This window comes from Lagenorhynchus albirostris, chromosome 3 (genome assembly GCF_949774975.1).
Source record: "Lagenorhynchus albirostris chromosome 3, mLagAlb1.1, whole genome shotgun sequence".
Lineage (NCBI taxonomy): Eukaryota > Metazoa > Chordata > Mammalia > Artiodactyla > Delphinidae > Lagenorhynchus > Lagenorhynchus albirostris.
The window spans coordinates 167503986-167531702 of record NC_083097.1 but is presented as its reverse complement, the minus strand read 5'-3'; the positions used below and the strand labels follow the sequence as shown (position 1 = coordinate 167531702).

At 50.4% G+C, this 27717-nt stretch overlaps 1 protein-coding gene and 1 long non-coding RNA gene across 3 annotated transcripts; one reads left to right on the top strand and one right to left on the bottom strand.

The window, feature by feature from the left end:
• Positions 1 to 4: 4 nt before the first annotated feature.
• PLIN3 (perilipin 3) lies at positions 5 to 25146 on the bottom strand. 2 transcript variants are annotated; one of them, XM_060145497.1, is made up of 8 exons: positions 25070 to 25146; positions 22428 to 22509; positions 18441 to 18639; positions 18191 to 18273; positions 11769 to 12066; positions 5577 to 5776; positions 3662 to 3787; positions 5 to 805 (listed from the first exon to the last, which is right to left on the bottom strand). In XM_060145497.1, exons 2-8 carry the CDS (start codon positions 22491 to 22493, stop codon positions 461 to 463), a joined length of 1317 nt encoding a protein of 438 aa, XP_060001480.1. In that variant the 5' UTR covers positions 22494 to 22509; positions 25070 to 25146; the 3' UTR covers positions 5 to 460. The 2 variants fall into 2 exon arrangements, with proteins under 2 accessions (XP_060001480.1, XP_060001481.1); XM_060145498.1 differs by having other exon boundaries at positions 5 to 802.
• Positions 25147 to 25255: 109 nt separating this feature from the next.
• LOC132518730 (uncharacterized) lies at positions 25256 to 25791 on the top strand. The gene is made up of 2 exons (XR_009539938.1): positions 25256 to 25406; positions 25678 to 25791. It is a non-coding gene; the product is annotated as an uncharacterized LOC132518730 (long non-coding RNA).
• Positions 25792 to 27717: the final 1926 nt, after the last annotated feature.

Genomic DNA, 27717 nt, shown 5'->3' with positions numbered 1-27717 from the left:
GGACTTAGCTGCAGGTAAAATTTATTAACGCAACACTGAAGCCCCACCAGGCAGGCCTTACCCCCTTCAGCTCTAGAATGAGTATCAGCTGCTCTGCCCCTACCCCATCCCCAGGAGGCCCACTTCACAGAAGTCCAAGTCCCTTAGCTCAAGGCTGATATGCAGGAGCCTTGATGTAGAAAAAGGAGTGGATGTAAGAACTATATTCCTGGTTTTGGAGGAAGAAAAGAAAAAGTTTTGGAACCTTCTAGAAAAAAAAAATTTTTTTTTCTGGAAATCTCGTCCTAATGATCGCTGTGATGCTCAGGACATGCCTCCTCCGAGCTCAGACAGGGTGAGGGACTGGTTGGTTCTGAGGACCTCGGTTTCCCAAGGTGGCAGCTGAGGTGAGCTGGAAGGGTTAGAGACGTGTGTTCCCAGTGAGGGGTCCTGGGCCCTGGGAGCCTCCCTCCTGCTTCTCCTATTTCTTCTCTTCTGGGGCCTTCTCGGTGATTCCGGGGGCGAAGGGTCCCACCAGCCACGTGATGGGCGTGTTCTGGGCCACATACTCCACCACGTGGTCGAGGGCCTCTCGGGCCCTGGCCACCTGCCCGCGGCTCTGTGTCAGGATGCTGCTGGACAGGTCCTTGAAGGAGTGGATGCCGGAGAAGGTGGCTTGGAGGTCCTCCACCTGGCGGCGAGCCTGCAGCGCCTGATCCTTGACGTGGGCTGGCAGCCCCTGGAGGCTGGAGCCCAGCGAGGCGCAGGTGGTCTGCAGCTGCTGGGCGACGTCACGGAACATGGTGAGCGTCTGGGACTCAACCTGCTGAGAAGGGGTCGAGGGGGACCATCAGGGCCCTCTGAGTTGGGGGGTAACTGGACCCAAAGCCCGGGAAAGAGAAAATGGGGGTTCTACCGCCCACCTTGGGGAAAACCTTTCCCCAGGAGAGGATGTCGAGCACAGGTGGTTCAGAATATGGGCTCTTTGGGACTTCCCTGGTGGCGCAGTGGTTGAGAGTCCGCCTGCCGATGCAGGGGACACGGGTTCGTGCCCCGGTCCGGGAAGATTCCACATGCTGCGGAGCGGCTGGGCCCGTGAGCCATGGCCACTGGGCCTGCGCGTCTGGAGCCTGTGCTCCGCAACGGGAGAGGCCACAACAGTGAGAGGCCCGTGTACCGCAAAAAAAAAAAAAAAAAGAATACAGGCTCTTTGAGTTTCAAACTGTGTGAGATAATCACTGATCAAATTGAAAAACAGGTATAGAAAAAAAAAAAACAGGTATAGACATTTTTCCAAAGAAATACGCAGATGGCCAAGAAGCACGTGAAAAGATGTTCAACGTCGTTAATCATCAGGGAAGTGCAACTCAAACCCACAGGCAGATACCCCCTCACCCCCATGCTGGGGAGAAACTGGAACCCTCGTATCTTGTGGTGCAGTCACTTTGGCAGATGGTCTAGCAGTTCCTCAAAATGGTAAACTGTAGAGTTACCATATGACGCAGCAATTCCACTAGGCATCCACCCAAGAGAAATGAAAATACACGTCCATGCAAAGACTTGTACACAAAGGCTTAAAGGGGTGTTATTCACAGGAGCGGAAAGTGGAGACAACCCAAATGCCCATCAACTGGCAAACGGAGACACAAAAGGTGGTCCATCCACACACGGGCACATCTCTCAGCCATAAAAAGGGGTGAAGCACTGACACTCACTACAACGTGGATGGACCCTGACAACACGATACTCAGTGAGAGAAGCCAGACACAGGACACACAGGGTGTGATTCTGTTTACATGAAATGTCCACAGAGACAAAGTACATTTGTGGTTGCCAGGAATGGAGGAGGGTGTGGAAACGCGGCCTGACTGCTATTGGGGAGAAGATCTCCTTTGGGGGTGATGGGGACGCTCTGAATTACAGTGATAGTCACACAACCCACGAATTGTATAATTTACATGGGTCAATTGTACAGTATGTGAATTATACCTCAAAACTTTTTTACAGTACAAGATTCTGACTTTTATATCTCCATAAAATTGTTTTTGTTGTTTTTTTTTTGCGGTACGCGGGCCTCTCACCGTCGCGGAGCACAGGCTCCAGACGTGCAGGCTCAGCGGCCATGGCTCACGGGCCCAGCCGCTCCGTGGCATGTGGGATCTTCCCGGACCGGGGCACGAACCCGTGTCCCCTGCATCAGCAGGCGGACTCTCAACCACTGCGCCACCAGGAAGCCCAAATTGTTGGTTTTTTTTAAGTTTAAAAAAATGAGAAGGTGTGGAAGAACTTTCTAGGCAGAAGTTGTAAACAGTGCGGGAGACTGCAGTTGAGATCGGGTCCTTGAAAATTCCCCGGGGCCGCGGAGGAGATCAAAGCAGGCTGGGAGGCGAGACTTTGCCCTGAGCCTGCTCACCTGAGGACTCTGGCTTTGGACCTGGCAGGGAGGTGCCGACAGAATCAATATCTATTTTCTGGTTGCTGCGTTCAGCAGTTGAGGGGGGAAGGGAGACGGTTTTCCGCAGTTGGGGTCTGAATGCTGAACAGTTTTGCATTTACAGAGATATTCACCATACCTTATAAATATTATTTTTTAGCACTTACTATGTGCCTTACATGTCAATGTGTGTGTGTATAAAATAACTCACATACCAGAAAATTCACCCTTTTAAGTGTACATGTTTTTAGTACGTTGACCAGGTTCTGCAACCAGCACCTCTAATTCCAGAACATTCCATCACCCCAAAAGAAACTCCCTCTCCATTCCCCCTCTCCCAGCTCCCAACAACCACTAACCCACTTTTTCTGTGTCTATGTATTTGCCTGTCCTGGACGTTTCCCATCAATGGAATCACACACAGTGGGTCCTTCTGTGTCTGGCTTCTCTCACTGAGCATCGTGTTCTCAGGCTGCAACCACGCTGTAGTGAGTGTCAGGGTTTCTCTCCTTTTCGTGGCTGAGTGATGTTCCCGTGTGTGGAGGGACACATTTGTTTGTCCATCATCTGTTGATGGACATTTGGGCCGTTTCCACTTTTTTGGCTGACGTGACTCATGCTGCTGTGAACATGCGTGTTCATTTCACCTGAACAACCTGGCAGACGGTCCTATATCCCATTCACAGATGGGGAAATTGAGGCCCAGAGGGGTAAAGCTAAGAAGCTATTGTGCTAGGATATTATGAGTCCCTAAGAGAGAGGGACTACGGTTCAGAATGAGGCATGAGAATTGTCTAAGGCACTGATTCAGTGAAAGCTTAGATGAGTGACAGCACAGGTGGCAAAAGTCAGGGCTCATTCAAGAGGCCAATGCCTGGGATAGACTGGAGGGGCCAGAGCACGTTAGTGAGAAGCTGACACTCAGAACCGGGCAGGTGAATTTGAAGGATGTGACGGGACACTGGGATGGGGCAGGGAAGGAGTCAGGACTCAAGTAAATGGGACATGGCTTAGAATTCAGCAGGTTGAGACCCATCACTATCAGGCGTCCCATGGTTCAGAAGCAACGCCTATACCCAAGAGCGGAAATCCAGGCAGGCTTCCTGGAGGAGGTGTCATCAGGTCCCGAAGGCAGTTAATGGGAGGCGAGGCTGGGGAAAGCGTTCCGAGCAGGTAGGTCCATCAAGCAGAGGTGGGGAGAGGGAAGTCAGGGCCCCAGGTATCCCATGCTCCCCCCACGGTGGGTACCTCTGGCTTGGCTGCATCCTCCTCTGGGCCCTGGAGCTGCTTCTGGTTCCAGCTGAGCCACATCTGGTGTAGTTTCTCCTGACCCTCCACTAGCTTCTGGTCGACACCCTGCTTGACGGTTTCCATCTGGAGCAGAGAGAGAGAGGGTGGCTGCCTTGGCCCTTGACCAAAACCAGCAGAGCGCATGGGAACCCACAGGAATCCTAGATGTGGGATTCCAGAGTGAGCGGGGGTGGTCCTTTCATCTGGGATGGGGAGGGAAGGGGGAGGCATGCTGCTTTTCTCAGAGTGTTTCCACAGGCTGTGGGTTTCAGGGTCACCAACATGCTTGTGCCCCGTGTGGTACTCACAAAGAAAGTGGCCAGAGATTCTCTGCAGCTCCTCCCATCTTGCCTGTTTCTCCCCCCACCACCACCCCGCCCTGCAAGTGGGCCTGGCCACGTGACGGGCTTTGACCAATGGGACACAAGCAGATGGAGCGCAAGCAGGGGCTTAAAAAGCACTTGCAATGGAATATTTTACTCAGTCTTAAAAAGGAACGAGATTCTGACACTCACTACAACATGGATGGACCTGAGGACAGGATGCTCAGTGAGAGAAGCCAGACACAGAAGGACAAATACTGTCTGATTCCACTCACAGGAGGTCCCTAGAGGAGTCACATCCATAGAGACAGGAAGTAGATGGTGGGGGCCACGGGCTGGGGGAGGGGCTGAGGAGTGAGTGTTTCGTGGGGACAGAGTTTCAGTTTGGGAGGATGAGAAAGTTCTGGAGATGATGGTGGGGACTGTTGCACAACAATGTGAAGGTACTGAATGCCACTGAACTATACACTTAAAATCGGTTAAAAATTGGTTAAAATGTGTGTTTTACCACAATTAAAATTTTTTAAAAAAGAGACAGGAGATAATACTGAGTAGAAGCTAAGCAAACAGGGAAAGAAATTAGAAATTTCCCTCTTTAGAGAACAGAAAAATTAAAAACTTCAGGGGGCAGGATTTGACTGCAAAGAAGCAGGAGGGAACTTTTTGGGGTGATGAACATGTTCCACATCTTGACTGCAGTGGTGGTTACATGTCTGTTTATATTTGTAAAATTCCTCAAACTGTATACTTTAAAAGGGGTGATGTTCATTGTATGTAAAATGTAAGTTATACCTCAAATAAAACTGACTTTAAACAAACAAAAAAAGTGCTCATCCCGAGTGCCACAACTAGAGAGAAGCCCACGCACCGCAACGAAAGATCCCGCGTGCCGCAAAGACCCAACACAGCCAAAAATAAATTAAAAAAAAAAGTGCTCACGTGTTCCCGCTGTACCTGGATCCCTAAGGCCACCGCCAGGGGAGAGCCTGAGGTACCCTAATGGAGGAGGAGACCACACCGAGAGACCCAGCCTCCAGCCAACCTGTCATGCGCTGAACTGTGTCCCCTCCAAATTCACAGGTTGGAGCCCTGACCCCCAGGACCTCAGGATGTGACTGTATTTAGAGATGGGTCTTTAAAGAGGTAATTAAGTTAAAATGAGGTCCTTAGGGTGGGCCCTAATCCTATATGACTGGTGTCCTTATAAAAAGGGGATATTAGGACACAGACATGCATGGAGGGATGACCAGGTGAGAACACAGAGAGAAGACAGTTGTCCACACACCAAGGAGAGAGGCCTGAAAAGGAACCACCGTGCCAACACCTTGATCTTGGACTCCCAGCCTCTAGAACTGTGAGGCAATAAACGTCTGTGTTTAAGCTGCCCGGTGTGTGGGACTTTGTTACAGCAGCCCCAGCAAACTCATCCAGGGCCGCGGCCCCGTGAGTGAGCCCAGGAGGATGTGTGGGGAGGAATAAGCCACTAGGCTGCGGAGGGGTTTGTTGGCACACACGCTGCTGGCCAGCGCCCCCGTCACCGCGGGCCTCACCAGGCTGAGCGTCTGTGAGAGCTGTAGCAGGGCCTCCTGGGCCCTCTGCCTGGTGTTCTGCAGTTTTCCCAGAGAGTGTTCGTAGGCACGCTGGCGCAGCCTCTCTGACAGGGAGCCCAGACGCACAAAGTAGCTCTGTTCCTGCCGCTGCTGGGCCACTGAGGCGATGTCGAAGCCCTCCAGGGACGTGGCGAGGCGGGCTGCGGGGGGAAGGCAGGAGAAGCACTGTGAAGGCCGAGTTTGTGCCCCGGGTCTGCAAGTGTAAAAGGATTTCCCTGCCTTGGTTTTCCCCATCTGCGAAATGGGTATGATAGGGACTGAATATCCCAGGATTAAGAGGCCTTATACTACGGACTTCCCTGGCAGTCCAGTGGTTAAGACTCCACATTTCCAACGCAAGGGGCATGGGTTCGATCCCTGGTCAGGGAACTAAGATCCCACATGCTGTGAGGCATGGCAAAAAAAAAAAAAAAAAAAAAAGGCCTGAGACTGGCGTGAGAGTCTGAAAACTACGGCCCTCGGGACAACCCAACCCATGAATACAACCGTCTATGTTTATTATATGTTGTCTATGGCTGCTCTCAAACAACAGAGGTGGCCTCTAGAATATGTGGCTTCTTAGCCTGCAGAGATTAAAATATTAATTATTTTATTATTATTTATTTATTATTTTAATTAAGATTAAAATATTCATTATCTGGTCCTTTACAGAAAAAAGTTTGCCAATCCTGCCTGTATTAGCGCCTAACATATATTAATAGTGGCCAATCTTTCACAATGTTCTAGGTGCTTTGCGGGCATTCTTGTTAAATCATAACAGTTCTAAGAGGGAGACACCGTTATCCCATTTTTACAGACGGGGAAACGGGGACTCAGAGAGGTTAAGCAACTTGCCGAAGGGCACACAGCTGGGACGTCACAAATCAGGATTTGAAGCCAGGCCCCACGTTCTTAACCACGATACTTGATGGGAGGAGAAGTCTGAGCCATAGGAGAACCATCTTCACAGCCGTTAAGGGAAAGTCCGGACTATCTAGTCCAGAAAATACTCATAAAGTTACAAGGCAACAGGATGGAAATCCACCTGTCTTGATAATTTGATCCTATCTTATCCTGCTCCCTTTAGACTTTACTATAGTAGTGATAAAAGTTCGAGCTTTGTAAGTAACCCGATCTGAGTTTAAATCCGTCCTAATAAATCACTGGCCTTGTAAGGCCCTATGGCAGGGTCTGCAAACTATAGCCCCTGGGCTGAATGCCACCTGCCTTTATCAATAAAGTTTTATTGACACAAAATCACAACCATTCATTTACCTACTGTCTATGCTTTTGTGCTACAATGGCAGAATTGCATAGTTGCGACAGAGACTGTATGGCCCAAAAAAGCCAAAATTATTTATTACCTGGCCTGTCAAGAAAATGTTTGTGGCCCCCTGGATGCAGAAGTGATTTGGCCAATAAGCCTCAGTTTCCCGAAATCTGGGAAATTCCCTGGCAGTCCAGGGGTTAGGACTCCGAGATTTCACTGCCTTCGGAAAGGCATGCAAATGAACGAGTGTTTAGCTATTCTTATTACCTATTTGTGGTTTATCTGTTTATAGTAAGTGATAAAGTTCCCTTTCTAAAAGAATCTGGCAAAGTTGATTGAAAGAATAGCAAATAAACAGAACAGGGAGTACACATGACCAAGATAACGCAAGAAATGTGCTCTGGTCAGGCAGGAACAGTGGGGCTGGTCTGATGAGTGAGATCTCCACTTTAGCCACCTAAATATGCCTCTCCTTTGGATTGGGCACTGTTCCAGAAATGAAAGAAAGGGGAAAATCACGCAACAAAATCCCACATGGTGCCATCGACCCCTTGCTTGATCAAGGTAAGACTTCAGTCAGGGGAATTCGGTTGTTTCTATTGATAAAAAGAAATTTTCACATATCAAGATATAGATAGGGAAGTCATTCTGGCTTATACTTGAGTTAACTTGAATTTGATGCTACCTAAAATAGCCTTTTTGTGGCCTATCAAACCTACATTGTACATCTGCTTCAATTATTAAAGAAAAGGGCACATTGGCCAGAAGTAAAGAATGTCCATGTTCAAAATCAAGATTAAATGCCTCCCTTCCTGGGACACCAAAATGCTGGTCCTCCTTTGATGATAAGATTCCTTCCTAGGTGCCAAGGCCATACTGACTCGTGTACATGGTGGTCTGTTCCTTTTTTTCTTTCTTTTTTTGAAACCTTGAAGAAATGTAACCCTGACTTGTTTAATGTTTTTTGTTCTGACAAGATAAAAAACTGCTGAAAACTCTGCTTCTCAGGAGCAGTTTCTCAGAGTTATCTGGGAAGCAGGCTTCCGGGGTATAGTCCTCAGTTTGGCTCAAATTAAACTCTTTTCTCTTATTATTGGCTCTTTATTGATTTTCACTGACACTATAAACATTAAAAATTTTGGAAGAACATACTCTTATCCAGGGATTAATAAACTTTTTCTGTAAGAGGCCAGTTCAGTCAATATTTTCAGCTTTGCAGGCTCTACTGTGCAATTAATCAACTCTGCCATTGGTATTCAAAAGCAGCCAGAGTAAATGTAAATGAATGGGCGTGGCTGTGTGCCAATAAAACTTTATTTACAAAAGCAGGCGGTGGGCCGGAGGTAGTCTAACATAGTCGGCTGGGGGACAAGGATGTCACAGAAGGGTCATTTCATGATGACATTTTAAAAACTGAACAAAATAGATAACCAACAAGGACCTACGGTATAGCACAGGGAACTATATTCAATATCTTGTAGCACCCTATAATGGAAAAGAATCTAAAAAAGAATAGATATAACTGAATCACTTTGCTGTACACCTGAAACTAACACAACATTGTAAATCAACTAAATTTCAATTTAAAAAATTATTTTAATTAAAAAAAATGAATTACAAAAAGATTAAAAAATAAATTAAAAACTGAACAAAACCCCCAAACACCTGGGACATTTAGAGGCAGCGAAAATAAAAGCTGGAATCTTGGGAAAAACAGACTCTGCCCCATTCTCCCACCAAAGGCAGGTTTGCAAAGACTAAACCCAAACCAGCAACATTTTGAACCCATCCTAATGGCCAGAACTTCTCCACGGCCCTCTGGGAACCCGGGAGCTCTGCCCTTGTGAGTGAAAGCAGCTTTGTTATTCAGGCCAAGGATGTCTGGCAGAGCCTAGGCATGTCAGAGCAAGCTGGCAGGGCCCCTGGAGGGGGCGGTGCCCTTGGCAAAGGGGAGAACTGGGAGAGAGGGGGAGCAGGGCTGTGCTCCCGCCCCGAGCCCACGAGTAATATCCTAGCTCTAATATGGCACCTTTACTCACAGACCTCCCCAGTACCTCAAGCACCACTGTGCACAGTGATTTCACCCTTAGCGGATGGACACAAAGGAAAGCGGAAAGTCAAAGCTGCTCAGACAGACCTGTTCTCTGAAGTGGCTCCCAGGCTTGCTTCACAACCTGCCTCCCAGCAAACCCTGCCTCTCCCCCTACTTTTGGGGGCCAAGACCCATAGCTAAGTGTGACTTGGTCTGAGCACTACAAGAAGCCAGCAGGCACTGAACTTGGGATACAGGACGGAAGACATCAGCCAGGTCCCTTCCTTCAAGAGGTTTGGAGTCAGGTATTGAAAACACAAAGGACAAGCAACACGCTATGCTCAAGCCACACACTGCAGGGCTTAAGATCCTTTGCCTGGAACGTCGCCCCACTGGGAACACTGTCCCATCCTGCCCCACCAGGAACATCACCCCACCTAGAACATCGAGGTTCTCCAGAGAGCAAGGGACCATGACTTTCTGCCGAGGATTCCCAGGGAGAATCATGGGGTCTCAGAGTCAGCTCAAGGAGGGCTCCAAGCAATCGAAAATAATAGGACAAGTGAAGCGTCAATAAAATAAATACCTCGGGTCGCAATACATTGTGTTAATCTTCGTGTTCAAACCTATAATGTAAAGACTCACTACGCACTCTTGGAGGGTGCTGGTGAACCAGCCTGTGATGCCACAATAAATAAAAAGGGGGAACGTTAACTACTTGCCCTGCTTTTCCTCTATAAACCGTACCTTGGGGTAATCAAGATTGCAACAGAGAACTTTGTCCATGGAAGTTTTCCAGCTAACAGCTATAACAGTGACACGTTGCAATCCCAATGGGAAAAGAGATTAGAGATAATGATTAGGAGCTGTCTACCCATGAGGGAATCACGATTCCTTTTTTTTTTTTTTTTTTTTGGCTGCACCGCGTGGCTTGTAGCATTCCCCGACCACCAGGGATCGCACCCACGCCCTCGGCAGTGAAAGCGTGGAGTCCTAACCACTGGACCGCCAGGGAATTCCCATGATTCCCTTTATATGAAGTTCTAGAACAGGCAAAGCACTGGTTCTCACCTGGGGGTGATCCTGCCCCCAGGGTATACTGGGCGATGTCTGGGGACATCTGTGGTTGTCACAATTGGGGGTGCTCCTGGCATCGAGTGGGTGGGGTCAGGGAGGCTGCTCCATACCCCACAGTACCCAGGACAGCCCCCCACAGAGGATGACCTGACTCCAATGACAGTTGGGAAACCCTGATCTAGTCTGTCGTCATTTCTTTCCAGTCATCCCAAATATTTGGCATCTCATTCAAACAAACCAGCTCTGGGTAAAGTTGGCCGGAGCCGAGAGGCTGCTCCCTTTGGACGGAGCATGGTGTCTGGTTACACGTGGCCCTCGTGGGCCCTTGCTGCTGTGGGCACTGGAGTCTGCAGCTGCTGGCCAGGCTGGAAGTTCCCAGTACGTATGCAAAGGAAGGCCGTCTCTAGAAGGCGGGGTCAAGGCCAACCCCAAGAGCCATGGGTATGAGATCATGAATAAGACTGGCTGCTTTGTCTCAACACTTTTATCCCCAGTTTGTCTATTTCTCCTTATTCCTACCACCACCTGGTCCAGCCCCATCACAGCTCACCTGAACCCGGATTCCCCTGGCTCCCACCCTCTCCTCACCTAGAGTCTATCCTCCCAAAAGCAGCCACCAGAGGGCGTGAGTGAGTGCCGAGTCAGGCCCCGCCGCCCCCGCCCCCTGCCCACAGCCCTCCAGGGTCCCACCTCCCTGGGGTAATAGCCCAAGTCCTCCCCGTGGTCCACAAGGCCCTGCACGACCTGCCCGATCCCCTCCCTGCCCTCCCCTCCTCCCTCTCTCCCCCTCGCTCACTGCTCCAGACACACGGGCCTCCTTGCTGTCCCTCCAACACACCAGGTACGCCCCTGCACCCGGGTCTGTGTTCCCTGTGTCTCTTCCCTGACAACTGCACAGCTCATTCCCTCCCTCCATGCACGACAGGGAAAAGTCACCTCCTCAGAAACATCTCCTTAAATCTGATTTCTGAACACATTAGACTTTAGGTTCTATGAAGGCAGAACTTTGTTCACTGACGTATCCCTAGGACCTAGACAGGGCTTGGCATACAGCCAGCGCTCAAGGAACGTTTGAACAAACAAATATATGCCTAGGGTGGGGTGGGGGAATGATAGAGAAGAGTTTGAGTGATTTTATTTGGGGATTTCAGCACCTGCTAAGTGCCAGGCCCCGTTCTAGACTCAGAAAGGACACAGCTTCTGCTTTGTGGAACTGACGACCAGTGCTGAAGAGAAAAATCAGAGCCGGGCCTGGGGAGAGGTTTCAGGACACAACATGCATGAGGGACGGTGCAATTTTAGAGGCCTTATTGGGAGGTGGCATTTGAGCACAGAGCTGGAGGTAGAAAGAACGAGACATCTGGATGTCAGGGCAGAGTTCCTGGTAGAAGAAACAGCCAGTGCAAAGGCCCTGGGGTGGGAACACGGTCCAGGATGGGCAAGAAGGCTAGTGTGCCTGGAGTAGAATGAATGAGGGCAAGCAGGTAAGTACAAGGGAGCTTCCAGGAGGATTTGGGCTTTTACCCACGGGAGGTGGGAGGCTTGGAGGGGCCTGACTTGAGTGCTCACAGGCGCCCTCTGGAGGCTGCTTCAGGGAGGACAGGCACCACAGACCAGGGCAGAGGGAAAGGAGCTGGTCCAGGTGGGCTAAGATAGACGGGAAGAGGGGGCAGGGATGAGATGACAGCATGTGATGGACTGACTCCTCGTGGCTGAGAGGGACCACACGTCGGGTGGTCTGGGGAAGGGGCCCAGCCCTGTGGGCTGCACTCACCAAGTTCAGCGTCCGTCATGGGCAGGTGGTTGTCTACCCACTCCTCCGATTTGCCCAGCACCGTGTCCATCCCGCTCAGCACCATCTGGCCCACGCGGGAGCCCATGACCGAGTGGACGCCACTGGTAAACATGGACTTGGTCATGTCCACGCCACTCTGCACAGCACCCCGGGTCACCTCCACCGCCTCAGTCACCCGGGAGGCCATGGTGTCCCTGGCGCTGCACACGGTGTTGGACACAGCTTCTCGGGCTCCCGACACTTTGGACGACACGAGCTCCTTGGTGTCTGCCAGGACCTACGAGAAAGGACAGCATCAGTATCTCTGTCCTCCCTTTGTACCTGGGTACCCCCACCCTGCACCCTGGGCCGAAGGGAGGAGTTCCAGCTCCAGGATGACCCTGAAGGGTGAAAGCAGTTAAGATCATGCGCCCTGGAGCCGGACAGCCTGGTTAGAGTCCTTGGCTTGATATATCCTGTGTGGCCTCAAGCAAGTCACTCGACTTCTCTGGGCCTCCACCTCTTCTCCCCATGGTGTTATGGGCTGAACAGTGCTGAAGCGCTAACCCCCAGGACCTCAGAATGTGACTGTATTTGGAGATGAGACCTTTAAAGCAGTAATTAAGGTAAAATGAGGCCATTAGAGTGGATCCTAATCCAGTCTGACTGGTGTCTTTATACAAAGAGATTAGGACACAGACACACACAGAGGGATGACCACGTGAGGACACAGGGAAAAGATGGCCATCTACAAGCCAAGGAGAGGAGCCCGGAGAAACCAGCCCTGCCGACACCTTGTCTCGGAATTCCACCCTCCAGAATTGTGCAAGCGTGAATGTCTGTTGTTAGGGGTAATTGTTACAGCAGCCCTAATCGGCTAAATCACAGGGTTAGAACAGTGCTTGGCTCGAGCACTGAACCTGCGTGACACCGGAAACTAGCGACATCCCTAGAAGGGACCACTCCAATCCTGTACTAAGAACTGCAATCCTGTTTGAACAGGTAATCAGTATGTTAAGTCCCTCAGGACTGCACTACTCATCCAGGGTGTTTCTGTCCCCAGGGAACATTGGGCGGTGTCTGGGGACATCTGTGGTCATCACGACTTGCGGGGGGAGGGGCTCCTGGCATTGAGCAGGTGGGGGCCAGGGATGCTGCTCAACACCCTACAGCTCCTGGGATGGCCCCCCCCCCAGAGAATGACTGGCCCCAGTGTCAGTGGTGCTGAGGGAGAGGGACCCCGCTTTAGAGTGAGACGCTCAGAGCTACACTAAAGCAACAGGAGGGGAATTCCCTGGTGGTCCAGTGGTTAGGACTCCGTGTTTCATGGCGAGGGGGCAGGTTCAATCCCTGGCTGGGGAACTAAGATCCCACAAGCCACATGGTGCGGTCAAAAAAACAGCAAAAGCAGGGCTTCCCTGGCGGCACAGTGGTTAAGAATCTGCCTGCCAATGCAGGGGACACGGGTTCGAGCCCTGGTCTGGGAGGATCCCATATGCTGCGGAGCAACTAGGCCCGTGTGCGCCACAACTGCTGGGCCTGCGCTCTAGAGCCCACGAGCCACAACTACTGAAGCCCGCACGCCTAGAGCCCGTGCTCCGCAACGAGAGAAGCCACCGCAATAAGAAGCCCGCACACCACAACGAAGAGTGGCCCCCGCTCACCACAACTAGACAGAGCCCGCGTGCAGCAACGAAGACCCAATGCAACCAAAAAAAAAAAAAAACCCAGGGGCTTCCCTGGTGGCGCAGTGGTTGAGAGTCCACCTGCCGATGCAGGGGACACGGGTTCGTGCCCCGGTCCAGGAAGATCCCACATGTCGTGGAGAGGCTGGGCCCGTGAGCCATGGCCACTGAGCCTGCGCGTCTGGAGCCTGTGCTCCGCAACGGGAGAGGCCACAACAGTGAGAGGCCTGCGTACAGCAAAAAAAAAAAAAAAAAAAAACCCAAAAGCAAACAAACAAACAAAAATAAAGCAACAGGAGGGATTTTATGCACATGCCCAAATAACCAAACGTTTTGTCTCCATTAACTGCCAATTTAACACGCTGACTACCTTAAACTCCCCATTGTGAACTGGTGACGTGCCCAAAACATCAGAGCATTTTGTGGACCCCCAAGCTCGTATCAAGACGTTAAGAACCAACACTCAGTGGCGGGCAATAAATTGGGTAATTGGGATTGACGTATACACACTACCACATATAAAACAGATAACTAGTAAGGACCTACTGTATAGTACAGGGAACTCTACTCAGTACTCTGTAATGGCCTATATGGGAAAAGAACCTAAAAAAGAGTGGATACATGTATATGTATAACTGATTCACTTTGCTGTACCCCTGAAACTAACACAACATTGTAAATCAACTATACTCCAATGAAAATTAATTAAAAAAAAAAAAAAAGAACCAACACTTAGTATGTTCTCGGCCTTCAGGTGATGAACCCACTTCAGCAAATCTCCAAGACACAGGAGTGTACACATTCCCCAGAAGAGAAAGCAAGGCCAAGAGAGGCTGAACAGCTTGTGTTGAGGGCTGTCCAGCTGCTAAGGAGCAGAGCCTGAATTTTAACCTGGTATTTTGATTCTCCTGCCTGTAACCTTGACTGGTTAAAAGGGGTCAGCAACTTTCTCCAGGAAAGGCCAGATGGTAAATATTTTCAGCTTTGCAGGCCAGAGGGTCTCTGTCCCAACGACTCAAACCTGCCGGTGTTCAGGCAAAAGCAGCCATAGACGATGCGTAAGCCACTGTTTGCGGCCGTGTGCCAATAAAACATTATTTACAAAAACAGGCAGAAGGCCAGATTTGCCCTCCTCTGGACTAGCTTTGCATTGCATCCTTGGAGAAGCCGCTTCAGCACACAGTGGGTACTGCTTGATCCATGCCTGGTGTTCTTGAATCTAAGTCTTTAAGTAGATCTCTACCCACAGAGCACTCTGGAAAGTTAAAAACCATGCCCCCTCCCATCCTACCCTTCTAAGCTGGCGCCCCTCTTAACACCTAAACCCTCCTATTCATGGGAATCAGTCACTTTTTGGGGGGAGAGGGCACGGTTGTCAGATTTGAACACCAGCCCTCAGCTCACTGAGCACACAGTGGGGCTGTCACGTAGCTCACGCTGGCCCGGGTTCAAATCCCAGCTCTGACAACACTGTTGTCCCACAGGACCAGGGAGAGCTACCTCATTCTGAAGGGGAACCTCACAAGGCCCAGAATCAGGAGAGCCTCCCACGATGGGAATTCCCTGGCGGTCCAGTGGTTAGGACCTGGGGCGTTCACTGCCAAGGGCCTGGGTTCAGTCCCTGGTTGGGGAGCTTAGATCCTACAAAATGCAAGGCAGGGCCAAAAAAAAAAAAAAGAAAAAGAAGAGAGCCTCCCAGGAAGTCAGGAGCTCAGAGCTGCCGCTCTGTTGGACAACCTTGTCCAATGTCACCCTGAGCTCATCCCGTCTATAAACAGAAGGAATGCTGGTCTGGTGACACCGGCAGGACAGGAGGAGAATGCAAGCACTCAGCCCTAAGGAGGTGGCTCCTGGGCGATGATTCTCCATCCTTCTTTGGATGTGGCCGTTTTCACCTTCCACATGCCCAACTTGTTAACACCCTTTGCGGTAAGACATGGGTTCAGGTTCTGTTCCAATTCTCCCCAGCCCACTCCGTTTCTGTGTAACGGGGCTGCCCTTGGGGGACATATCGTGGTCCCTGGCAGACAGGAGGCGCTTGAGAGCTAGCGGGTGAATAAGCTGCCTGACAAAGTAGGTGGTCTCAGCAGAAAGCCTAAGGGAACAGGAGGAGTGGCTGGCGTGTCCCACTGCCCCCGACCTATTTCCTGTGGGAAGATTCTCAACGTGAACAGGTTTGCCTTAGTGCGGCACTTCCGTCCCACCAGGAAAAAGGGGCGATGAAGTACGTGGGTGTTTAATAAGCATCTCCTACGTGCCAGGCTGTATGATGGGCACTTGGCACAGCAACAAAGCAGACAGTCTGTGCCCGCATCCCAGCTGGGGAGACAAATAAGCAGTTATGTAACACACTATCTGAAACGTTTTTTAAAAGTTAATGCATGGGGCTTCCCTGGTGGCGCAGTGGTTGAGAGTCCGCCTGCCGATGCAGGGGACACGGGTTCGTGCCCCGGTCCGGGAAGATCCCACATGCCGCAGAGCGGCTAGGCCCGTGAGCCATGGCCGCTGAGCCTGCGCGTCCGGAACCTGTGCTCCGCAACGGGAGAGGCCACAACAGTGAGAGGCCCGCGTACCGCAAAAACAAAAAATTAATGCACGGAATTCACTGGTGGTCCAGTGGTTAGGACTCCACGTTTCCACTGCAGGGGGCCGGGGTTCAATCCCTGGTCCGGGAACTAAGATCTCGCAAGCTGCGTGGCACAGCCAAAAAAAAAAGTTAACGCAACTTGTGAATGCTGCTGCAATGAGCATGGGTATATAACAGCCCAAAGGTGAAAACAACCCAAGAGTTCACTGACGGAAGTATGGAGAAACAAAATGTGGTCCACCCAGAAATTCTGACACCTGCTACAACATGCATGAACCCTGAGGACGTGATCCTTAGTGAAATAATCCAGACACAAAAGCACAAATACTGCCTGATTCCACTCACAGGAGGTCCCTAGAGGAGTCAAACCCACAGAGACAGAAAGTAGATGGTGGGGGCCAGGGGCTGGGGGAGGGGAAGGAGCTAAGGGATGTGGGATTTGTTTCTGGGGTGATGAAAATGTTCTAAAAGGGATGATGGTGGCTGCACAATCTGAAGGTACTACAACCACTGGGTTGTACATTTTAAATGGGCGAGATGTATGGTACATGAATTATATCTCAGTGAAAGCTGTTAAACCAAAAAGCTGGAGGGGGGTCGGTGGGATGAATTGGGAGACTGGGATTGACATATATACACTACTATGTATAAGATAGATAACTAATGAGGATCTACTGTACAGCACAGGGAACTCTAACTCAGTGCTTTGTGGGGACCTAAATAGGAAGGAAATCTAAAAAAGTGGGGATATACGTATAACTGATTCACTTTGCTGTACAGCAGAAAGTAACACAACATTGTAGAGCAACTATATTCCAATAAACATTAAAAACAAACAAACAAACAAGCTGATGTAATGTGAATGATGCTAATACAGGAGCCACAAGCCACGTGTGGCTATTTCGATTTAAAATAATTAAAATTAGCTATTTAAAATTTTTAAATAATTAAAATTAGGGACTTCCCCGGTGGCACAGGGGTTAAGACTCCACACTCCCAATTTGGGGGGCCTGGGTTCGATCCCTGGTCAGGGAACTAGATCCCACATGCATGCCACAACTAAGAGTTTGCATGCCACAACTAAGGAGCCCTCAAGCCACAACTAAGGAGCCCACCTGCTACAACTAAGACCCGGTGCAACTAAATTTAAAAGAATAAATAAAAATAAATTTTAGGGCTTCCCTGGTGGCACAGTGGTTGAGAGTCCGCCTGCCGATGCAGGGGACACGGGTTCGTGCCCCGGTCCGGGAAGATCCCACATACCGTGGAGCGGCTGGGCCCGTGAGCCATGGCCACTGAGCCTGCGCATCCAGAGCCTGTGCTCTGCAATGGGGGAGGTCGCAACAGTGAGAGGCCCACGGACCGCAAAAAAATAAATAAATAAAAATAAAAAAAGAGAATAATCTCAATGTTAAAAAAAATAATTAAAATAATTAAAATTAGTATTCGAGTTCCTCAGTCACACTCGCCACATTCTAAGGGCCCAGAAGCCACATATGGTTGTTGGTTTCCATATTGGATGGTGCACAGAAAGAAGGTGTACAGAAAAAGTTCTACTGGGCAGAGCTGAACTGGAAGGACCTTCTTTAAGAGGGAAGGGAAGGCCTCTGAAGAGGTGAGATTAGAACAGAGTCCCAGAATCCTGGTCCATGAAGAAGGAACAGCAGGTGCAAAGATCCTGGGGTATCACTGAGATGGGTGTGTTCACTGTACTTGCTTTCCCTGCTTCCCTGGTATGAAAGTTCCATGAGGGCAAGGACTCTGTTTCCATCACCGTGTCTGGTACCTATGGGCGCTGATGTGACTGAACAGGAGGATGGAGGCCAGCGCAGATGGAATGGAGCAAGTGAGGTGGGCAGGGAGGGCAGAGAGGCAGCGGGGCCAGATCTGGCAGGGCCATGAGTAAGGCTTTGGCTTTTGCTCTGCACCAGGTGGGAGACACGAGGGGGTTTAGGGCCCATCTGGCTGGTGTTCAGAATGCTCCTGCAGCTGCCTGGTGGGGGTCTGGGGACAGACAGAGGAGGGGTCAGGGAGGAAGCTGTCCCACTCATCTGCTCTGGTTAACGTGGGACCACAGACTGGATACCTAGGCAGGCCCCCGTCTCAGCTGAGCATCCCACCCCCCCTCACCTCCCCCCACTGGCGGTCACCTTCTCCGGTGGCTGCTGCAAGATGGGCAGATTCTCCTCCAGTTTGTCCAGCCCCCTGTGGGCGTATTCACTGGCCGATGTGACTGCGGAGCAGCGGGGGGCGGGGAGACAGACAGCTGATGTTACCGCGCATGCGCATCCCTCCAGGGTGGTAAGTCCTCAGACCACCGCCCCGCCTCCTCCTCCCCCCTACCCGGGCCTGGGAAATAGCCAGGAGGGGCGGGTCCAGGCTCTCCCAGGCTTCACTCACGCTGAGGCTCCAGTTTGGACAGGATGGGCTGCGCCCCGCTGACGGCAACCGCTGTGAGGGTCTTCACGCCCTTCTCGGCCGCGTCGCACACAGTCTTGACGTGGGGATGGCTCTCCTTGGTGGACATGTAGGTGGCGGACACCATGTGGCAGGTGGAGCTGATGAGCGGCATGCCAGCCACGCGGTCCACGACGCTGGGCTACGGGCAGGGCAGCTCAGGCCAGGGAAACAGCTCGCCTCCCCTCCCTCTGCACCCACGCGGTTGCACAATTCAGGAACTCTGGGGTTCCGCCGGGCACTTCCTGTATCTTGGTCCCCACAGCCCACTTGTTTGAACATGACTTTGCCAGCCACCGTGCGCCAGGCAGTGACATGACACAAGAACCCCATTGTCCTGGAGCTCAGGGTCTACAACTGAAGCCAGGAAACTACGGACCCCTGGGGGCGAAGTCCCGTCCACCGCCTGATTTTTTTCTTCTTGCCTGTTTTTTTTTTTCCTAGCAGCACTATTGAAATCTAGTTCACACATCATAAAATTTCACCATTTTGAAATGCACAAGTCAGAAGTTTTTAGTGTATTCACAAGGTTGTGCAACATTCCCTGTCTAATTCTAGAACTTTTTCATCACTCCAAAATGAAACCCTGTCCCCACTGGCTGTCACGCCCCTGCCTCCCAGCCCCTGATAACCATGAATCCACTTTCTGTCTCTGTGGATTTGCCTGTTCTGGACATTTCACACCAATGGAATCACACATGTGGCCTTTTGTGTATGGCCTCTTTCACCGAGTAACATTTTCAAGGTTCACCACGTAGTAGCGTGTCTCAGTGCTTCATTCCTTTTTTTAAAAAAGTGTGGCAGGGCTTCCCTGGTGGCACAGTGGTTGGGAGTTTGCCTGCCAGTGCAGGGGACACAGGTTCATGCCCCGGTCCTGGAAGATCCCACATGCCGCGGAGCGGGGGGGGCCCGTGAGCCATGGCCGCTGAGCCTGCGCGTCCGGAGCCTGTGCTCCCCAACGGGAGAGGCCACAGAAGTGAGAGGCCCACGTATCGCAAAAAAAAAAAAAAAAAAAAGTGCGGCAAAATACACATAACTTAAAATTTACCATTCAAATCATTTTTAAGCGCACATCTCAGTGGTATTAAGTACATTCACACTGTTGTGCAACCATCCATCCCCACCATCTGTCTCCCGAACTTTCTCATCTTCCCAAACTGAAACTCTGTCCCCATGAAACACTGACTCCCAAGCCCCTCCCCCAGCCCCTGGCCCCCAACCATCTACTTCCTGTCTCTATGGATTTGAATCCTCTAGGGACCTCCTGTGAGTGGGATCACACAAGATTTGTCCATTTGTGTCTGGCCTCTCTCACTGACCATATCTTCAAGGTTTATCCACATTGCATTGTGTGTCAGTACTTCATTCTGTTACATGGCTGAAAAATATCCTATGCTACCTGGTTTTGTAAATAAAGTTTTATTGGCACATGGCCACACCCATTCATTTACATATTGAATATGGCCACTCTTACCCTACAAGAGCAGGACTGAGTACTCAGGACAGGCCTTCTGAGCCTCAGTTTCCAATCCATAAAATGGGAAGTCATTTCTGTCCTGAAGGAGTTGCAAAGATGACCCGTGTGAAGACGCAGGCAGAAGCCTTAACTCTCACAGGGGCTATTTGTAGAATTTGTTTTAGCTCACTTAATCGCCAGTCCCAGGAGACTGGGAATATTATTCCAACATTATGGAAGGGTAAACTAAGGCATGGAGAAGCTAAGGAAGTCACCCCCCACCCAAGATCACAAAACAAGCCAGTGGCAAAGCTGGACCTTGGACTCAGGCAGTCCTCCTCCAGTGTTTGCCCAGGAGGTCTCTTCAGAAATGAATGACAAACTTACCACACAATCCAGCAATTCTGCTCCTAAGATTCTACCCTAGAGATAGGAAAACACACATCCACATAAGACTTGTACACGAATGTTTGTAGCTGCCTTATTCACAATGGCCAAGAAGTGGAAACAACCCAAATGTCCATCAGTTGGTGAATGGATAAAGAAATGTGGTCTAAAGCATGTTTTAAAAAATATATAGTCTCCAAATGGCTAACAGGTACAAGAAAAGATTCTCCACATCACAGATCATTAGGGAAATGCAAGTCAAAACTACAATGAGCTACAACCTCACACCCCGCACTTGCTGGGATGGCTACTATCAAATGAACAGAAATTAAAAAGTAATGGTGAAGATGTGGAGGAATTGGAACCTTTGTATGATGTTGGTGGGAATGCAAAATGGTGCGGCCATTATGGACAACATTATGGTGATTCCTCAAAAAACTAAAAGTAGGGACTTCCCTGGTGGCACAGTGGTTAAGAATCCGCCTGCCAATGGAGGGGACACAGGTTTGAGTACTGGTCCGGGAAGATCCCACATTCTGCGGAGCAACTAAGCCCGTGTGCCACAACTACTGAGCTTGTGCTCTAGAGCCCGTGTGCCACAACTACTGAAGCCCGCGCGCCTGGAGCCTGTGCTCTGCAACAAGAGAAGCCACCGCAATGAGAAGCCCGCGCACTGCAACGATGAGTAGCCCCTGCTTGCCGCAACTAGAGAAAGCCCGTGGGCGGCAACGAAGGCCCAACAAAGCCAAAAATAAATACATTAACAAATTTATTTTAAAAAAGGCACTCCTGACAAGATCTACAACATGGAAGAACCTTGAGGACGTTATACTCAGTGAACTAAGTCAGACACGAAAGGACAACTACGGTATGATTCCACTTACGTGGTACCTAACACAGAAGGTTCTACTTTTATAAAATGATTCCACTTATTCTACTTATATGAGATGTCCAGAAAAGGTAAATTCATCAGCAGGAAGCAGATTAGTGGTTGCCAGGGGCTGGGGGAGAGGGGAATGGGCGTGACTATTAATGGATATGGGGTTTTGATTTGGGGTAATGAAAAAGTTCTGGAATTAGATAGTGATGATGGTTGTACACTGTGAATATACTTACTGCCACTGACCTACACACTTCAAAACAGTTAAAATAGTATATTTTTATGTTATGTGTATTTTACCACAAGTTTAAAAAAGGAACGCGATAATTAATAAGAACCTAATGTACAGCACAGGGAACTCTACTGAATATTCTGTAATGACTTAAATGGGAATAGAGTCTAAAAAAGAGGGGATATATGTATACGTATAACTGAATCACTTTGCTGTACACCTGAAACTAACATAACATTGTAAAAATTACTCCGATAAAAATTAATTTTAAAATAAAAATAAATAAAAAAGGAACAAAGCACCACAGACATTACAATGCAGATGAACCTCAAAAAGATGACTCTCAGTGAGAGAAGCCAGATACCAAAGGGTCTCGTCGTGTATGTTTTCATTTCTATGAAATGTCGAAAATAGGCAAATGCATAGAGACAGAACCCAGGGGTTCCCAGGAGGAGAGAAAATGGGGAGCGACTGCTAATGGGTGTGGGGTCTCTTTGGGGGGAGATGAAAAAGTTCCGGTGTGGTGGTGATGGCTGCATAACTGGGCAGTTTACTAAAAAAATCACTGAGTAGTTCTCTTCATAAGGGTGAATTTTATGGTATGTGAATGATACCTAACTTTTAAAAAGTTGTTTATTAAAATGGGCTTTTATTTAAACTGGGGAAAGGAGGTGAGATAGAAACTGGCTTCCTAAAAGGAGGACCCTAAGAGAACTGCAGAGACAGGGAAGGTCTGCCTGGGGGGAGCCAGGCAGTTTCAAACAGAGCTGTACCCCTGCTCTCCCAAGAGCCCTTGGAATCCCCAGCTCTCCCACCTCCACCTATTAGAGGGGCACCTGTTAGGGGCTAGTATAATAGCTCTGCCCAACCCACTCAGAAGGGTGTCTCTTAACCCCCCCCTGTGCTGGCATCAGCTCCCTGCCAAGGCACCACCAGGTGGGAAGCCTCATCCCACAGATCTCAGAAATTCCTCACCTGCTGTACCGGTTCTTCCGCTGACACCTGGGTGCTGGCAGTGGCTTCTGTCTCGTTGGTAGACATTTCTCAGAAGCAAGCACTGTGAACAGAAGGACCAGTTGGGTACAGCCTGCTCCTCTCTTCCCTCCAGGGGGATGTCCGGGTTCACACCTGCCCTCTGACCACCCCCGCCCCCAATTTCCTAGAGCCCTGCCTCTCAACTGTTGACACATACCTGTGAGCCTGTTCAAAACAGGTGCTGATTCAGCAGAGCAAAAGTCTAATAAGCTCCCAGCTGCTGCTCATGCAGCTGATCCCGGGGGCCACACCTTAAAGGGCAAGGCCTGTGTGCGGCCCTCCAAGGGCTCACCTCTATCAATACTATGGTGCAAAACCCCTGTAGACGGCAATTTGTCGATTACTACTGGGTTTTAAGAGGCATCTTGCCTTTGACCCAGAAACCTCACTGTGGGGACAGTCCACACTGGTACTGCCACGTGGACAGAGATGTGTGTACCTGTGTTGGCCACAGACACTGGAAACAATCTGGTGGCCCAACAGAAGGGGACTAAAGTGGTAGCCCAGGGCAGTGGCTTAAGTGTGGAAGCTTACATGTAATTGACTGGGACCAAGATATTAAGAGACAAAAAGGTGGGAGTGGGGCTAAAGTTTTTGCTTGTATTTGACAGAATCTTTAAAGAGACACAGGAAACTGTTACAGTGGCCACCTTTCAGGGAGGAAGATCAGGTAGCTGGGGCAGGCCTCTGACTTTTGAGCCAGGTAGATAACATTACCTGTTCAAAAAAAAGTTAAGTTTTTTTTTTTTTTTAAGTTAAATAAAAAAAAAAGAGAGAGACTATTCCTGGCCCCTCTGCAGACAGTCAAGTCAGTCTCAGGGATGTGGGGAAGGCAAGGGAGGCTCTCTGAATCTAATGCACACATTTGCAGGCAAGATGGCAGCCACAGGTATGCTCCATTTCCCTGGCCAAATGAGATGAGACACCTAGAGCATTGTCAGATTAGATTTCAGGAGTCCCAGCTCCACCCATGCTGTGCTATGTTGGGCAAGGAGCTTCCTCGCCCCTAGCCTCAGTCTTCTTATCTGTAAAATGGGGCTAAACCTGCCTTAAGTCTGGTTCTCCAGGTCCTTTTTTTTTTTTTTGGCTGCACCACGCAGCATGTGGGATCTTAGCTGACCAGGGATCGAACTCATGCCCCCTGCAGTGGAAGCACAGAGTCTCAACCACTGGACTGCCATGGAAGCCAGCCCACCCCAGATCATTCTGGGATAAGCCTGTGGTGAACCCCCGACCTTGAGTTTGAGCATTTCCTTCCAGACATCGTGTTTTGCTATCCCCCAAGTGGAACCCAGCAAACTGATGCTTTGAGAGCACCAGCTCTACAGTCCAAACTGGGTTCTAATCCCAGCTTTGCAACTCCCTAGCTGTGGGAGATTGGGAAGGCAGCACCCCCTCTCGCAGCCTCACTTGCCACGTCTATGAAATGGGGATAGAACCGTTCCTAGCACAGAGTCCCTGTAGACTGGAGGAGAGTCTGGAACGTAGCTTGGTGCCTGGCACACAGTAGGTGCTCATTAAACAGATCCATTTCACACCACTCTGCCTGCCACAAAGAAATGGGTGAAACTAGCCAGGATTGAGCTTCTGCTTGGTACAAAGGTCCCCCAACTGGGAAGTGGGGCAAGGAGGCACACCTACCCCTAGTGATCATCACCTGACCCCTGTTCTTCCCCTTACCTTCCCTGCAGCCTGAGCTCACCTGGGCAGCTCAGAGGTCCTCCCTCCCATCCCTTTTGTCCATCAACTCCTTTGGAAATGGTTTAACCAAGGACACCCATTGCAGATGTCAGCACCCCCATTAAAGTCCTTGGGGTCAGCAACCTGCCTGCAGCGGGCCCCAGCAGCGAGAGCAAGAACTGGCTGAAACTGGCTGGAGTCACGCAGTCGTCCAGCTGCAGCCAGGGAATGTGAAGATCCAACTTCCGAAGTTCCCAGGGACGGACCCCAGGCCTAGGCTCTGGTTTTACAAAAGTCCCAAGGACTCAGATAAGGGGGTAGGCCTTCCCACCACCACTTTGTGCAATCCACTGGCCATACCCACCCAGGAAAAGGGGGCGGGATTTGCCCCAAGACCTCGCCAGGGTCAGCTGGGTGTGTCAGAGATCAAGGGAGGGGCCGAGTCCCCGGGCTGCAAAACTATTTGGAAGGGAAAGGGCTTTGCTAGGCAGAGGGACTGCCCCCTGGTGCGGGGAGGGAGGGGGCCCGCTCTGAAGACCCAGAGAGGGCGGAATGGGCTGTGGCTTGCCTCCAAAGTGCGTTTGCAAAGCAAGAGGATGTGATTGGGACTGGAGACTTAACCCTCCCCCACCGCTTGATACTGCCACTTCTAGGGGGCTCTTTCCCGCACCCCACCCTGAAAGTCCTAGATATTGAGAGAAGAGAGTCTGAAAGTCTGAGCCTGTTCCAGAAGTTGTATTTTTTTTGGGGGGGAGGTGTGCTCAGCCCAGGCTGGAGACCCTTCCCCAGGCCGCGAAGACAAGCAGAGCCCCCAGGAAGACCCTTCCTGCCCTTCCTCCTCTGGGGCACCCCAGGACTCGGTGGCCCCCACCCCCACTTAATCGGGGGCCCTCGCCTCTCACCGCGGTCAACGGGACATCCAGGGTACGGTGACCACTACTTCAAGGCCAGCTCCAAAACCGTCTTGGGCCAGCCCAAGGCAGGCTTTTATGCTTGGGGGCGGGCACCCGGGACTGACGGGCTGAAGGACCAATCTGGTTGGGGGGGCCGCCCGCCGCTAGGCCACGCCCCTCGCCCGGCTCCGGACGTTGGAGCAACAAGTGAAGTCCGGGAAGGGCTGGAATTTCGCGGGCGCGCGCCGTGCCAACTGTGCACCCAGTGGGCGAACCCTGTACGACGCTGGATCCAGCCAAGGGACGCCCCTCCCTGCCAGGGACCCTAGGAATTCGGCCCTGGGAGGTGAGTGCGATCCTGGGGTCCCCCGCCCTTCTTTCTCCAGTGGCCAGATCGAGGCAGTGGGAACTCAGAGAGCATTGCGTGATGCCTCCTGCGTGTCAGGGGCCAGCCCTCCCCCCCTCCTCCCCCTCCGCCCCTCCTCCCCGTCTCCCCACTCCGCGAGCGGGTAATGGAGCCAACCTGGACCCAGCATTATGAGCAACTTGCCCTGACCAGCGTCACGCCACTTTATCCTCCCAACACTGTGTATCCCTTTATCATCCCCATTTTACAGATGAGAAAACCGAGACCCAGAGACAGTCATCCAGGGACAGTGCAGGGGCCAACTCTTGGATCTCTGACTCCTGGATCAACCCCTTCCTGAAGGTGCTCACTTGGATTTTCACCACCCCCCACCAAAAAAAAAAATCCTTTATTCTCTTCGTCTATAAACCAAGGTCTCAAACTCAGATGGCCCCAGGGGCCAGGCAGGAGGTAAATGCCTCTGCTAAAAAAGTGACAGCATGTCCTGCCTAGAGGGAGCAGAGCTTTACCTTGGGGGAGACCCCCCCCACGTATTCACAGATCCATGGGGATTCCAGACTGTAGACAAAGTGTCCTGCCTCTTTAAAAAAAAAACCTCTGGACCAAATAAAACCCAAAGGAGCCATATCCAGTCCAGGGGCCACAAGTTTGCCACCTCTGCTAAATTATTTGTGTTGGGGTGGGAATTCTGGAACCTCCGGAAAGAACATGGAAAAAATGGGGTGTCTGTGACTAGTGCATTTTTTTTTCTTTTTTTTGAAAGGGTCTATACTAGCATTGTGTGATAGAGCTTTCTGAGATCAGAGGAATGTTCTAGAACTCTGTGCCACACAGTATAGTGGCCCCTGGCACCATACGGCTGTTGCCCACTAAGAAACTGAATATACATATTTAAGTAACCACATGCAGCCTGTCCGATTCCTAAGTGACTCTGAAACCCCCAAATGATTAAAGCAATTATATAAAATTATAGCAGATACAAATTTCACATTTGCGGCAGGCCTTTGTTCCCACTCACTCATTCATTCATTTTTCCTACTCATTCATTCAACAATTCTTACTGAGCTGCTGTGCTGAGGAGGGGAGCACAGAAGTGAGTAAAATAGATCCCAGCCTTGTGATGCTAACCACCCAGTGGGGAAATGGATGATAAACTAGATAAATGAGTGAAATGCATAACGGGTCTGGTGTTGGTAAATGGTACCAAGAAAAGCAAAGAACTGGGATTGAGAATGTGGGAGCTACACTTTTTAGTAGGGTGGTCAGGGGTGGCCTTTCAGAGTGCCGCTTGAGCACATAAATGAGGGAGGAGAGGAGGGAGACCCATAGAGATCCGGAGAAGAGTATTCCTCATGATAGCAACAGCACGTGCCAAGGCCCTGAGGCTGAACCACGCCTGGTGAATTGGAGATGCAGCCAAAACCCTATGTGGCTGAGGCAGAGTGAGAGGGGGGGAGAGCACTGGAGGAGAACAGGTCTGCGATGTGTAGAGCTCAGAAAGGTAAAGTGACTTGTCCAAGGTCACACAGCTGGAAAGTCACCAGGAGATATGCCTGGTAGCCTTCAGCTTCCAAGTGGCCTTCAGTGCTGGGATGTGGTCAAAATATCCCTGGTCAAGGGGATGTAACTCAATTTTGATGTGGAATATAAAGTCCTGATGATTTTGCCCCACATCTTCTGAACAAAAGGAGAGCAGCCTCACTCACCTTCTTCCCTGGTGTGGAGATCAACCCCACCTCCAGTCCCTTGTGAACCCAGTCAAGGGTGCATGTGTAGGTGGGGGAGGGGAAGGAAAGGTGGCCACACCATCAGCTCTTAGCACCACTGCCCCTTCCTCCTGGAAGCCTTCCTGCCTGCCTCCCCAGGCTCCCCCAGGCTAAGGTTGCCAGATAAAATACAGAATTCCTGATTAAATTTGAATTTCAGGTCAACAACAAATACCTTCTGGGGGTTTAAGTGTATTCCATGCAATATTTGGTATATACTTATACTAGAAAATTATTCATTGTTGATCTGAAATTCAAATTGAGCTGGACATCCTATTTATTTTGTTGTTTTTACTAAACCTGACAACCCTACCCCCAAACCCATGTCCACTTCACTGCCCCAGCCATGTCTTCATGAAAACTCTGTCACTTCCCAGCCTTGGGGGGCTCCTTGAGGACAGCACCTGTCCAGGAGTCCTAGGGTGGGAAGTAAGAAATAGCTGCTGTTTCTGAGCTATATCATTACGTTATTCAGAGGCCAGATTTGGATTTCCCCCATTTTCTGGATGAGGAAGCTGAAGAAT

Excerpts from the sequence above, each read along its gene's own strand:
- PLIN3 (XM_060145497.1), bottom strand. The coding sequence starts at position 22,493 with ATGTCTACCAACGAGACAGAAGCCACTGCCAGCACCCAGGTGTCAGCG. Across the intron at positions 18,640-22,427 it reads CGGAAGAACCGGTACAGCAG|CCCAGCGTCGTGGACCGCGT; the intron begins GTGAGGAATTTC and ends CCCTGCCCGTAG. Across the intron at positions 5,777-11,768 it reads CATGACGGACGCTGAACTTG|CCCGCCTCGCCACGTCCCTG; the intron begins GTGAGTGCAGCC and ends TTCCCCCCGCAG.